General features: G+C 32.8%; 1 protein-coding gene across 2 annotated transcripts; it reads left to right on the top strand.

Moving 5' to 3' along the window:
- Positions 1-1093: 1093 nt before the first annotated feature.
- Positions 1094-12143, top strand: SPPL3 (SIGNAL PEPTIDE PEPTIDASE-LIKE 3). 2 transcript variants are annotated; one of them, XM_022905943.2, is made up of 15 exons: positions 1094-1459; positions 2443-2601; positions 2925-3036; positions 3167-3283; positions 4551-4705; positions 6014-6190; positions 6611-6645; positions 6750-6906; positions 7582-7635; positions 7710-7802; positions 8899-9041; positions 10574-10644; positions 11448-11531; positions 11666-11771; positions 12011-12143. In XM_022905943.2, exons 1-14 carry the CDS (start codon positions 1307-1309, stop codon positions 11764-11766), a joined length of 1611 nt encoding a protein of 536 aa, XP_022761678.2. In that variant the 5' UTR covers positions 1094-1306; the 3' UTR covers positions 11767-11771; positions 12011-12143. The 2 variants fall into 2 exon arrangements, with proteins under 2 accessions (XP_022761678.2, XP_022761677.2); XM_022905942.2 differs by having other exon boundaries at positions 11666-12143.
- The last annotated feature ends 237 nt before the right edge of the window (positions 12144-12380 follow it).

Below are 12380 nucleotides of genomic sequence, written 5' to 3' on the forward strand. Positions count from 1 at the left end.
TTGATAATAATAAAAAACATGATGTAATATAAAGCAAACAAACGATGTAAATACAATTAAAAGGTGCAAGTACAAATCTAAAGACACAAATGATCATTTGAATTCATCTTATAAACCTTTTATATTATCTCCTTTTACATTTTTTATCATTTATTTTAAAAAAATTTTAGTGATAAAAAATTTTTCATTTAATTTTATTTATTATCATTATTCTTTACGTTGAAAATTTTTCTTTAATTCCTCAATACCTAAATGAAATTAAAAGAAAAAAAAATACTTCATTTAAGAAATTCTCATAATTATTTTTTAATAAAAATAAAAATGATGTCCCTTAATAAATGACTATTTGAATTCTCTTTAATATTTAGACAAGGTCTACAAAATCTTTTTTTTTTTTTTGAAATATCATTTTATTTTCCCTAAAATAAATTTTTTGAAATCGTTACTTTACTAATTCACATTTATTATTAATGCATAAATGTATATATGACAATGTGTACATAAATTAAATGATACATGGAGCATGTGGTTTCCTTTTTGTTCTAAATAGGTTTTATTCATGACGACAATGGCATTTTTATGTTAAAAATATTTATTTATTTATTTTTTTAACTCCTTAATATCTAAATGAAATTAGAAATTAATTTTTTACTTAAAAAATTCACATAATAATTTAAAAAAAGATGATATTCCTTTGTAAAAAATAATTATTTAGATTATTTTTTATATCTAAATAGAGTCTCCAAAATTATTTTTTACTTGAAAATACCATCTTCCTTTTTTATTTCCAAAAATAATCACTTTAAAAAATCATTTTTAAATTATAAAATTATAAAATTCATTTGCAAAACATATATTTACCCGTTAAAATCATATTAGCAAAACATCAAAATAAATACATAACTAATATCATACAATAAATGAAAAGGGAGAAGACATAAACCCAACGGACCTTGAAGCCCAAACCCAGGTTGAATCTAATTGACCCAAATTTGGTAGGCTTTTAGATCTGATCAGAAACAGGCTGGATCTGCGGGTCGGTTCTGTTGGGTCGCTCCTCTAAATAGAAGCTCCTCCAAAAAAAAAAGAAGTTATTCCATTTCCAATTCCTCCCTTAAAAAAATTACACGTAACACTTCTCAGCGAATCTTTCGGTTACTTACTAACGGAACGTGTTTTTCGCCAACGTATTCAGAGACAAAAATTTTTTTATAATTTCTCTGTTCATTCTCATTTTATCTAACTTCCCTCAGGAAAGAGAAAGCATTCTTTCTCTTTCGTTCCAATCAATAATTGCCACATCACCATGTCGTTTCCACCGGGAAGCCGACGCCGGTTTTCGGCGGCCCTTCCTTTATTGTTTCTCGTGGCTCTGTCATTTGCCGTTGCCGCGACCGCCGACGGTGACTCCCAGGACAATGGCCCCAAGTTACCGTCCTGTAACAACCCTTTCAAATTGGTAGTTTCATTTTTCCATTCTTAGTTTTTACGACATTGCTGAATGCTTTTGGCATTGTTTTCTTCCCTTTCAATCGGTTTTTTTTTTTTTCTGAATCTCTGGAATGAACTGGAATAGTTCCAAATTCCATTAACCCCATTGAGGAATTTTCAATTTTTCATCTTTAGGGTTCTGAGGACAAGAGATAGAAAGATAGATAGGGAGAGAAATAGGAAAAAGAAAAAAAAAACAAAAATTTTCCTTTTCCATTAATTGCAGAAAACAATGGAAAGAAATGTTGGTGTGGATGGATTTTCACTCATAATGTAATTGAAGTTTGTATTTGTTGCAAAACCCGCAGGCCAATTGTAACAAACATGATTATGGAAAAAGAATTTGAATAATTTGCTTAATTGGGATTTTGTTGCAGGATAGTGATTCAAAAAATTAGAGGTCTTTTAGAATTTTCATTTTTATAGAAAGGGGTTTAGGATTGTTATAAAAGTGGTTGCCAATTATTTGAAACAAGGGAGTGCTGAAGAGTGAAAAAATGTATATGAAGAGGTTTTATCTAGAACATCAAGCTGCATTAAAATTGTGTTATATGACAATAATAATACAATAAAAAGGACCAAAAGATAATTTCCTGGGATACAAGAAATTGGTGTGGTTGTCTAATGGATCTATGTGGAATTTTAAAGTTTGTCTGTGATAAAAATAATATTGTACACTTGTTATTTTAGTGATACCTAAAATTTTTTGTTTATGATCTGAAGGTTTTTATTGTTATTTTAATGAGTTTTGCAATATAATGAAAGAGGCTGATTACTTTATTGGTTGGTATTGAAACTTATTCTACAGAAACATAGATAAATAAGAAGTAGCAAGTGAGATTTTTGACTTGGTAGGCTTGTCTGAATTTCATGTGTCAAGGGTAATAGAGTGCAAAAGAGTAATAATATATGTTTACCCTCATTCCTTGATATTGAGTTTAAATCTTCCAGGTCAAGGTGAAGATCTGGGTTGATGGCGTTGAAGGTGAAGATTTAGCTGGGTTAACTGCGAGCTTTGGAGCATCATTGCCCGAGGAGGCTAATGAAAGTCCCAAATTGCCTGCTGTTTTCTCAAATCCCCTAAATGGCTGTTCGATTTCTTCTTCAAAGGTTCTGTCCCATTTTATCATGTTCTCACAAAATTTTTGTTGAACTTGCCTTGTCAAGAGTTGTTTGGCTTTTTATTATGAGTTGGAGTACATTTTTGTTTGATTAGTTAAATATTGTGAAATTTATAAAATCATACCCTTTAAACTTCTCTAAGTTCTGGGAGGACCATGGCAACCTATGAAGTTTTGGGAAAACTTTGAAGTTTGAAGATAACACTTTATTAAAATTTTGAACTAAGTTTAGTGGTTTCATAAGCACTATAATCTGATGTAAGCCAAATGAACAAATTTTGAAGCATTATGGTTACAATTTTATGATTACAGCTATCTGGCTCTGCGGCCTTGTCCACTCGTGGTGATTGTGACTTCATAACTAAGGCAAAAGTTGCTCAGTCAGGAGGTGCTGCAGCCTTGCTGGTGATAAATGACAAAGAAGGTTTTAATTTTTTGTTTTCTGGAATATGCTATTTGTATTAACTTGGTTTTGAAGTTCAATTGGACACATGATTAAAACAATTTAATGGTTTATCAACCTCTTACATAAGCTTCCTTTTTAATTTATCCAGAGTTTTACAAGATGGTTTGTTCTGAGAATGATACTTCTTTAAATATTTCGATACCTGTTGTGATGATTCCGAAATCAGCGGGAGATGCACTTAGCAAATCTATGGAAGACAAACGTGGTTAGCACTTGAGCTCAAATGATATCTTTTCTTCCTTTTATTTTTGTTCTTCAGATTTATTTAGCTATTTCCTAGATTGTTAGAAACAAGGATCTCTTGTTTTGAAAGTCATTTATAATTATGTAGGACAGAATGCACTTAAACCTCTAGATCTGATCAGGGCTACTTTTTCACAGGAAAATTAAGTGCGCCAAATGCAACTAGCTTTTGGTTAAGGCTTAGTTGAGTGGGTTCAGTGTAGAAATATGTCCAACATATTGTTTGGCACACCTTTAGAGAGAATGGAAACATTTTCAGGAAACACTTTATCATCCTCTGATTAGGTAAATAAAAATTTTAAATGGGTCAAGTCTAATTGAAGAAATCACTTAATGCCATTAATATAAGGTTTGTCATTTTGGGTTTATGCATACATCTTCTGCACTGTGCGGGTTTTGTGTTTTTGTACATGCATGTGTATATAATTATGGGCCAGTGTGAGCAAACTCTAAGCTTTAAAAAAGATAAGAAAAATTTGTATGTTACTAAACAAAATATTTAAAATGTTATTTCCCTTATCTATGAACTATTAATATAAGAAATTGTGTCTTTCTGCTTTTCTTGAATGCAGACATCAGGGCTGATCTGGTCTTGAACTAAAATTGTTCTTTTTATGAATTTTCAAGCAGACAGTAATATCATTGGGGATTTAAGATTAGAATGGCTTAATAAGAAAGAGAATTCAGGTCTGAGTTGAGTGCAGTACCTTTTTCAGCAGAAGCTTTGAGAGGATGGAGTTTTGTACTGGCTAAGAATTAAGCCAGAGAAAGTTAAGAAAAGAAGTAAAATAGGGGTAGAAAGAATCATATGTCTGGAATAGCAATTGCAGGTTGCATTTCAATCTGCTTCAGTTCGCAACATCTATCCCCAAAAGGTTCATGATTTTGCTTCAGTACTTGACTTGCTTCAGTACTCTACTTGAGTTTCATGCTTTTGCGCACTGGTTCTTTATTTGAGGTTCACACTTTTGCTGCTAAGATTTTTTTTCCTGGGGCAATTGTCTACACTTTAAAAAAAGTAATTTATTTTATATATTTTTCATGTAAATAACAATATAGAGAATTGATGGTTTAGTTGATCTTCTATAACCTATTGTTTGTTTATATGTGTTAGTATTACTTTGGGTATATATACCATTCATTCTTGATGCATACATTATTTCTAATGTTTTAAGTTTATTCTCATAGGAAGATTTACATAAACCAAATCATGTTAATTTCCAATGCAGTGGAACTTTTATTATATGCACCAACTCGTCCCGTCGTGGATTTCTCAGTGATATTTTTGTGGGCAATGTCTGTTGGCACAATTGTTACTGCTTCACTTTGGCAAGAGTTTGGTACTTCTAAGCACACTGATGAACGCTATAATGAATTATCGAAGGTTTAGCACATTCTATTCTCTATCCAGTGTTATGAAGTTTAGAGTTGAATTCTTTATATTGATGCATGTTTCATCTATGTTTGTTAACACTTGTTATAGGGAATAATTGGTTGTGATGAGCTTGAATAGCATATCCACTAGGTTATCCTAAAATTTTGAGCGCCTATTAGTATTCCCATACAAATGCCTTTGATGGCAGTTGCACATTCCAAGAAACTTGATTGGTGCTCATAAACTCATGCTATTTTTGAAGTTCAAGTGATTCTTTGTATAACTATTTTCCTTTTAAAGTAAGTTTATGGTGGCCCTTAGTGAATGTTCTCTAAATTATGGGTGGGCCTAGTAGGCAGTATACAGTTAAGTTTTTCTGTTTCTAGATATTTTTCTATTATCCGCTGAGTTTGTTGATGATTAGCATCCATATAGTTTTTCATACCTCTAAAACACTATTTTGATGGGTAGTATGGTGTTTGTTCCATCAGTGCTATGAAATTATTGAACTTTTTATGTTGGCACATGACACTGCAATGGGATCTCTGGAGTTATTGTCCTCTGCAAGGAATTACAAAAAATGCATATGCCTGCATCATCAACACTTATTGCATATAATGCTTTCTTTAAAAAGTTGTCTATAATACAAACTGATGAAGTCACAGTTTTTCTTAAATATCAAACGAGAAACTTATTAGAGTTTGCCATGGATACTTTTGTTATGGATATATTTTCTAATTATACATCGAAGTTTTACAAACAATAGTTTTTAAAATATAAATCTTGGAAGTGTCAATTAAAATTTTTAACGTTTAAATTTTCTAATTGATTAGTTAATTTTAAAACTGGGGATGTAAAGATAAAAGTGAAATTAGGGATTTTATCAATTTTAATAATTAAAATTCAATTTGATAGGATTCATATTTAACTCAGTAACTAATTACTTGTGAATGTAATTTATATATAAATTATCATATTATGTTATATTATATTATTGATATTCTAGATCATTGGTTAACTTATCTCTCCATAAGCAATTGACCCTATTACTGTTGGACTAAACTTTTTACTCAGAATTTATAGCAAAAGCTTTAGATGTTTTTAGAATTTATAATCCTCATCTGAGCTTGGTTCTGCCAGAGAAACTGGTTTCGTTGCTACTTGTGTGAAGAAACCATATCCAATTTATACTAATTTCTCTCTTCCTTTTCTTAGTGTATCTGAATTCTCACTTTCTTTCTGATTCTATCATTATAGCATGATATCCCTGATTATTGGAAGGAAATTTAAGTGATTTTTTTTGCTGCTGTTGACTAGGAATCTTCCAACGCTGGAACAGGCAGTGATGATGATAAGGAAATCCTTGATATTAGTGCAAAGGGTGCTGTAGTTTTTGTGATAACAGCATCCACTTTTCTGGTGCTACTCTTCTTTTTCATGTCCTCTTGGTTTGTCTGGTTGCTGATTGTACTCTTCTGCCTTGGTGGTGTTCAGGTGACGTAGTTACTTTTGCAACTAATGTGTTATTTATCATGATGTTAGGACGTATGTTCGAATATACTAATGTTAGACGGAGCATGTTAAAAACTACACTTTTAAGTTATTGGTTTTTTCCCTGTTTTCTTGCATTTTTTTAGTAATGGAAATGCAATACATAAAATATTAGCACCTCCAAATACATGATTAGAAATGCATAAGTGGATTGCTATTCAATGCTATACTTCTGCGTAGTTTGTTTTTGAAAGCACCATCTTCATGTCATCTTGTTTCTGCAACATTTATATGAACAGTATTGAAGTAGTTAGTTTTCCCTTTTCCCTTTTTCCTATTCCCATTTTTCTATTTTCTTGTTATTTGCGTTTTTTTTTCATAGTCATAAGTCCTTGAGGGCTTTTTTTTTTTTTTTTTTTTCAGGGGATGCATAATTGCATTATGACGCCGATATTAAGGTATGCTTGAAATTTTCTGTCTTTGCTACTGAACCTGTCACACAGCTGTTTTACTAGATCTAGTCTCTTTTTTGTTCCTGTTCCTAATATAAGTGTACAAGCAGAAAATGCAGAAATTGTCCACAGAAAACACTGAATTTTCCTCTCTTTGGGGAGGTTTCTGTTGTCTCACTTGTGGTTGCACTATTCTGCTTGATATTCGCTGTTGTATGGGCTGTCAATCGACGAGCATCATATTCATGGGTGGGCCAAAATATTCTTGTAAGTCTTCTATACCACTATTTTTTTCGGGACTGATTATGGTTTTTTTCTTTTGGGAATTGATCGAACTTTCTAAGGTGCAGATATTTAGCACAATCTCATATCATTGCTTAATAATATGTTGAATATGTGAAGCAAATTATAGGAACAGGAAAGAGGATTTTATCAAATTGGCAACATTTTGATGCTAATGCAGGAAACAAGTAGGATTTTGAGATTAAACTTTATGGCCAATGATGTTAGGAGGATTGGAAATCATAAGAGTATTACAAGGTTCGGAATAGGATTTAGATCCAGGTCAGAAAATCAGAGTGTTAGAAAGCTGTTTAACGGTGGTTCCACTAATGTGAATGGCACTAAAACACAGCTGAATTAGAATTGTTGATTTAGGTGGGCAAAATCCAGTTTTAAAAGAAGTGGTATTTAGGATCTTATGGTTGCAATTTAGTCAATCTCATGCTTGAATTCCCGGTGATATCCATTGTTATTCGTTTTTATTTTAATCGGTGCTGTTCCACTGACTCGTTTCTCTCTTGTTTCAAGTAATTTGAGGTTAGCATTAAGTTTGATTGCTGTTGTTTTTGCATAGATCAGATGCAACATTATTCAGATGCCTTTTGCTTTGTATTTGTTGACTACCTTAAAATTGATTTTTTTCTTTTTTTTGTTTAAAAGGGTATCTGTTTGATGATAACAGTCTTACAGTTGGCTCGGCTACCTAATATCAAGGTACTATGGTTTCTTTTATCATGCATTTATGAATTATGTTTCACTCCTTGCGCTGATTGTTCTTCATGAGTCAGGTTGCTACAGTGCTTCTCTGTTGTGCATTTGTTTATGACATCTTCTGGGTCTTCCTATCACCCCTTATATTCCATCAGAGTGTGATGATTGCAGTAAGTGCTCATCCTTTTCGTTGTTGAATTGAAATTACTTTGCTTTGTGTTAATTATTGCCAAGCATTGGATAGTCTTTTTCTTTACTCCATTGGAAATATATGCTGATGGAACAAAGAATGGTTCCTTGGTTTTGTTGAAGTTATTATTTTTACCATATGCTGATGGACTTAAATAATAGCACAATCAAATATATGCTGACAGACAAGGGATGGTTCCTTGCCTGGTTTGGTTGAAGTTATGAATTTTCACATATGCTTCTCATGTTTGACTTATACAAAATGATTTCTAGATTCCAAAATACATGCGGCCCTTACCGCTCAAGATCACTTTGCAGGGCTCCTTATTGGAGCTACAAAACTGATTGTATTGTATTTTCTTTTTGGCTTTTTTGCATTTTCTTTTAGCTACTTTTTTTTTGAGGGGGTTTTACATCTTGTTATCTTCCTCTTTATGTGATAGACAACATTTTCCATCAGAAAGCATGTTGTTAATCATATACTTTATTGTCTTTTATTGTCTTAATCTTTCTTGGCAAATAACTAGTTAGCCTATGGTATTTCGTGAAGGCCTGAGAATAAGCTTTTAATCTCAAGCATCCTTAATGGACAAGGCCTATGAAGTGTGAGCCAAGCTGGTCCATTACATCTGCTGGGATTTATTTATTGGAAGAGGGCAAATGTGAACTTAAACTCTAAATCTCTAGGTCAAGGAGGCTTTGATACCACATAAAAGAATCAATTTTGTTTTAGATGTCAATGTGTTTGAGGCTTTACTTCCTATGTAAATTGGTTGAATTGGTAGGCCAATCTGGGCATCCAGCTGCATAATGTTTTATTTTTTGAATATGCTAGGACTTGACAATGGTTTATACTTATAGTAAAATGTAAAATCCTGCTCCTTGCCGACAATTCCACTCTAATAAAGTGGTCATGGCACATGGAAAGTTCCTAATTCATAAGCTAAGCTGGCCCCACTTTTGTGTTGTTTTTCCTTTTATAGTTACACTAAACATCATGTCAACCTAAAGATTTAATAATATAAGGTGACAGTCCAAGGATGAGCTTTGATCTCTAACATTTTTTCCTGTTAATAGGTTGCTCGAGGTGACAATAGTGGTGGAGAATCAATTCCCATGCTTTTGAGAGTTCCTAGAACTTTTGATCCATGGGGTGGCTATGATATGATTGGATTTGGTGACATTCTCTTTCCTGGTTTGCTTGTTGCATTTGCTTTCAGGTACTACATTTCTCAATTCTGTTATCTTACATCATCTGATACCAAGATGCAAAGTTTTCTGTGATTTGTTTTTGTTGTAATTCAATATATTAAAACACATATTTTTAATTTTTTGGTTTTTGGTAATACCGTCCCTAAAATGGTAGCATAAAACAGAAGCAGAAGAAACATGTGACACAACATCGTAGTGTGTATTCCATGTTCTTAGTTGTTATTTTTACTTACGTACTGTCTGATACTCTAGGATGATTTAACAAGTGATTAACCTTCTTCCTTAGTTTGGTTATATGAGATCCTTTTTCACACTACAACTTACTTTCAAGCTGATGAAAGCCTGCTTTAGAGGATGATACATGTGACTTTCAAGCTAGAATATAATATTGGAAATAAGACCAATTTGCGATATACTATAATAGCAATAGTTTCAGTTATAATCCCCATAGAGTTGGATGGATCTAAAATTGCCCTCATGGGTTCAAAAGTTTTGTGCCGAACCTCTCATGTCTGCATTCAGTATAGCATATGGAAAATTGGTTCTTTAATAACTGGTAATTTCCTTCTTGAAACTTAAGAAACTGAAAGACCACAGCACAAGGACCATTTTTTCACTTGATTTCTTGCTGAACTACTTCCTGTTGTAGGCAGGAAGTTCTGTTACATTATGAGTTTTAAAGTTCTTTTATCAACAGAATAATCTCCAAAGCAGTCAACTGTAATATTTGAAACGAGAGATCCATTATTTTATTCTGTAAAATCACATGCAGCGTTAATTGCAATTTAAATCAGCCTAAGAAATTATGCTTATTCCATTGTGCAAGCTCCTTTTATTTGAATAAACTAGCTAACAATAGTAGCAAGTTAGAAATATTTATAGTTCTTAGAAGCATTGACTTTTGTTGTTTTTTTTTTTGCACTAGGAGAATCTAAAACTAAGTTCAATTACTTTTTAGTGTCAAATCAGGTTAGGGTGCACCAGAATAGGTGGGATGTTGTGTTTTTTTGGACTTGGTAATTTTGCCATCGCTAAAACTACGAAATAATTATTCTCTTACTTAACCAGAGATTGACAAAGGACTGGACCACCTCTAATATTGAAACCTTTTGTATTTATGTGTGGGTGTGTAAAATGGTTTAATACAAGCAGAACGAAAGGGGGTAGAAATTGTCTGAATCATTCTTTCCTTTTGAGGAGGAATTAGGAAAAGATTTATCTTGCAGATGCAACAAGTTTGGGATGTTTAGCAACATTAATTTTTATTATTAGGTCTTTGGGTTGCTAGGCAGCCTATGCGGTATGATAAGGGCCATTGAACTGGGTTTTTGTCAAACCGATTAAAAACTGCTCAAACACCTGGTTGAACTGGATTATACTGGACCAGTCCAGTATTTGAATTGGTTTTAGTGTTAATTTTGGGTTTAATGTTAATATTGCAGACCAGTCCATTGCCTCTTTTATGCCTTTTTTTTTTAAGGGTTCTCATCTTTTTGTTATATGTGGGTTTATGATTATTTACCGTATTTGGTTGTATCAGATATGATAAAGAAAACAAGAAGCGTCTTGCCAATGGGTATTTTCTGTGGTTGATAATTGGCTATGGATTTGGTGAGTGTGCATGTGTCATATCAAGCTATTCTTTTTCTTTCTTTCTTATATCAGAATAATATAATTTGTCTGTGAAATATAATAGTTTCATAAGGCTTGCTCTTATGTTTAAACTGAGTTTGGTTATTTGGATTTTCTTCTTCACAATTTCCATTCCTTGTCTAACTTCCGTATAGATGTTTATTTAACTTGGAATGATTTCACTGATGTTTGGCCTGGCATATATGTTCTGTGATTTCAAATCGTAGCAATTTTTGTCCATTGCTAATGCAAGTGTTGGGACCAGCATCTGCTTAGTTATGTATGTACATTTAATTAAAGTCATAAGATCTGTTTATCACTTCAGTAGCAATTTTGTGATTCATGGGCATGCAAGTACCAAAAGCACCAGGTTTGCCTTTATTTGTTTCAAAATGGCACCAAATTAAAGCCTGAATATAAATGGCCTATGGAACTGCCTACATTTGAGATTTCCTCTTCAAGGGAAAAGAATCAAATCATCATTGATTCTCCAACAAACAGACATGTACTATTGCCCTCAGGTCCTAGTTTTGAAGCGTGGTTGTTAATCTCTGGAAAAAAATTCTATCTTGTGACATATCATGTAGTTTCAAGCATTGTATTGCGTGTTAAGTTGACAGTACTGAATAACTTTGATGTTTGATTTGTGAAAATGAATGAATATCAGTGGTGTATTCTCGTATTTAGTTGGTTGAAAAGCTAGCAAAAGAGTTGGATAACTACAAACAACTATTGTGAAGCTATATATTGATACTTATTTAATCCAATTTCACGTATTGCAGGCCTCTTCTTTACATACCTAGGGCTATATCTAATGAATGGGCATGGTCAACCTGCACTCCTCTATCTTGTTCCTTGTACACTAGGTAACAAAGTTCACAGTTCCACCTGGACAGGCTACTTCTGGCTGGCTTGTCAGAAAGGATCTGATATGCTCTCTCGTTTTAACTCTTTTTGCCCCTTTCCCGGTCTCCCTTTTGATTTTCATTTTTTCTCCCAGGAGTTGCTGTCATATTAGGTTTGGTGAGAGGAGAGCTGAAAGAACTTTGGAATTGCAGCCCCGAGTCATCTTCCATGACAAATCCCTCTGGAGAAGCTTGAAGTAGGTAATTTTCTTCAAAATGTAAATGCTGATCATCAGAAGCTAATGGCGTAAAGAGATGGGTTTGGTGTTATCTGTAAGAGTACAGGGTTCAAGAAGAGGCAATGATTCGAGTTTTTGGAGGGCAACATGCCATTCATATTTACTTTCCCGTCTCTTCTATTCTATCAATCCGGTGATCACGGCTCAATTTTTACCACCGCATTGTTGCTAATGTCGTAATATTTCTGGAATGTTATACAGATCATGCATCATTTTTGTTTGAGCAAAAAATGTGGGCAGGCAGATATAACTTCTAACCTTAAGGTAATTTGTATACATTTTATTATTCATATATAAATGATGTCAATTCCAGCTCGGAATGGCATGTTGTGCAAAGTTTGTGAAAAGAGAACTATAATTTTTATTTTTTTCGCTCAATCCCTAGGATGCTATGGAATTGAAGTCTTATGTTAACTTCAATAAATATACAAGCCATGATTTGTTGTCCCAAAGAAACAACAAAAAAAAAGTTCTAAGCTAAGATTTTGATTTGATCATGCTTTTTATTTTTTGAAAAGGAATTTTGTAATGAATTTTTTTTTTTAATTTTAAGCATGAAAAAATTTTGGAA

This window comes from Durio zibethinus, chromosome 22 (assembly GCF_047325235.1).
Source record: "Durio zibethinus cultivar Kanyao isolate XHJ-2024 chromosome 22, ASM4732523v1, whole genome shotgun sequence".
In the NCBI taxonomy this organism is placed as follows: Eukaryota; Viridiplantae; Streptophyta; class Magnoliopsida; order Malvales; family Malvaceae; genus Durio; species Durio zibethinus.

What these genes read in the sequence shown, in the direction of transcription:
- SPPL3 (XM_022905942.2), top strand. Translation starts at nt 1,307, where the DNA reads ATGTCGTTTCCACCGGGAAGCCGACGCCGGTTTTCGGCGGCCCTTCCT. An exon ending in GCTATAATGAATTATCGAAG is followed by an intron (nt 4,706 to 6,013) that starts GTTTAGCACATT and finishes GCTGTTGACTAG; the next exon opens with GAATCTTCCAACGCTGGAAC. An exon ending in ATTATGACGCCGATATTAAG is followed by an intron (nt 6,646 to 6,749) that starts GTATGCTTGAAA and finishes GTGTACAAGCAG; the next exon opens with AAAATGCAGAAATTGTCCAC.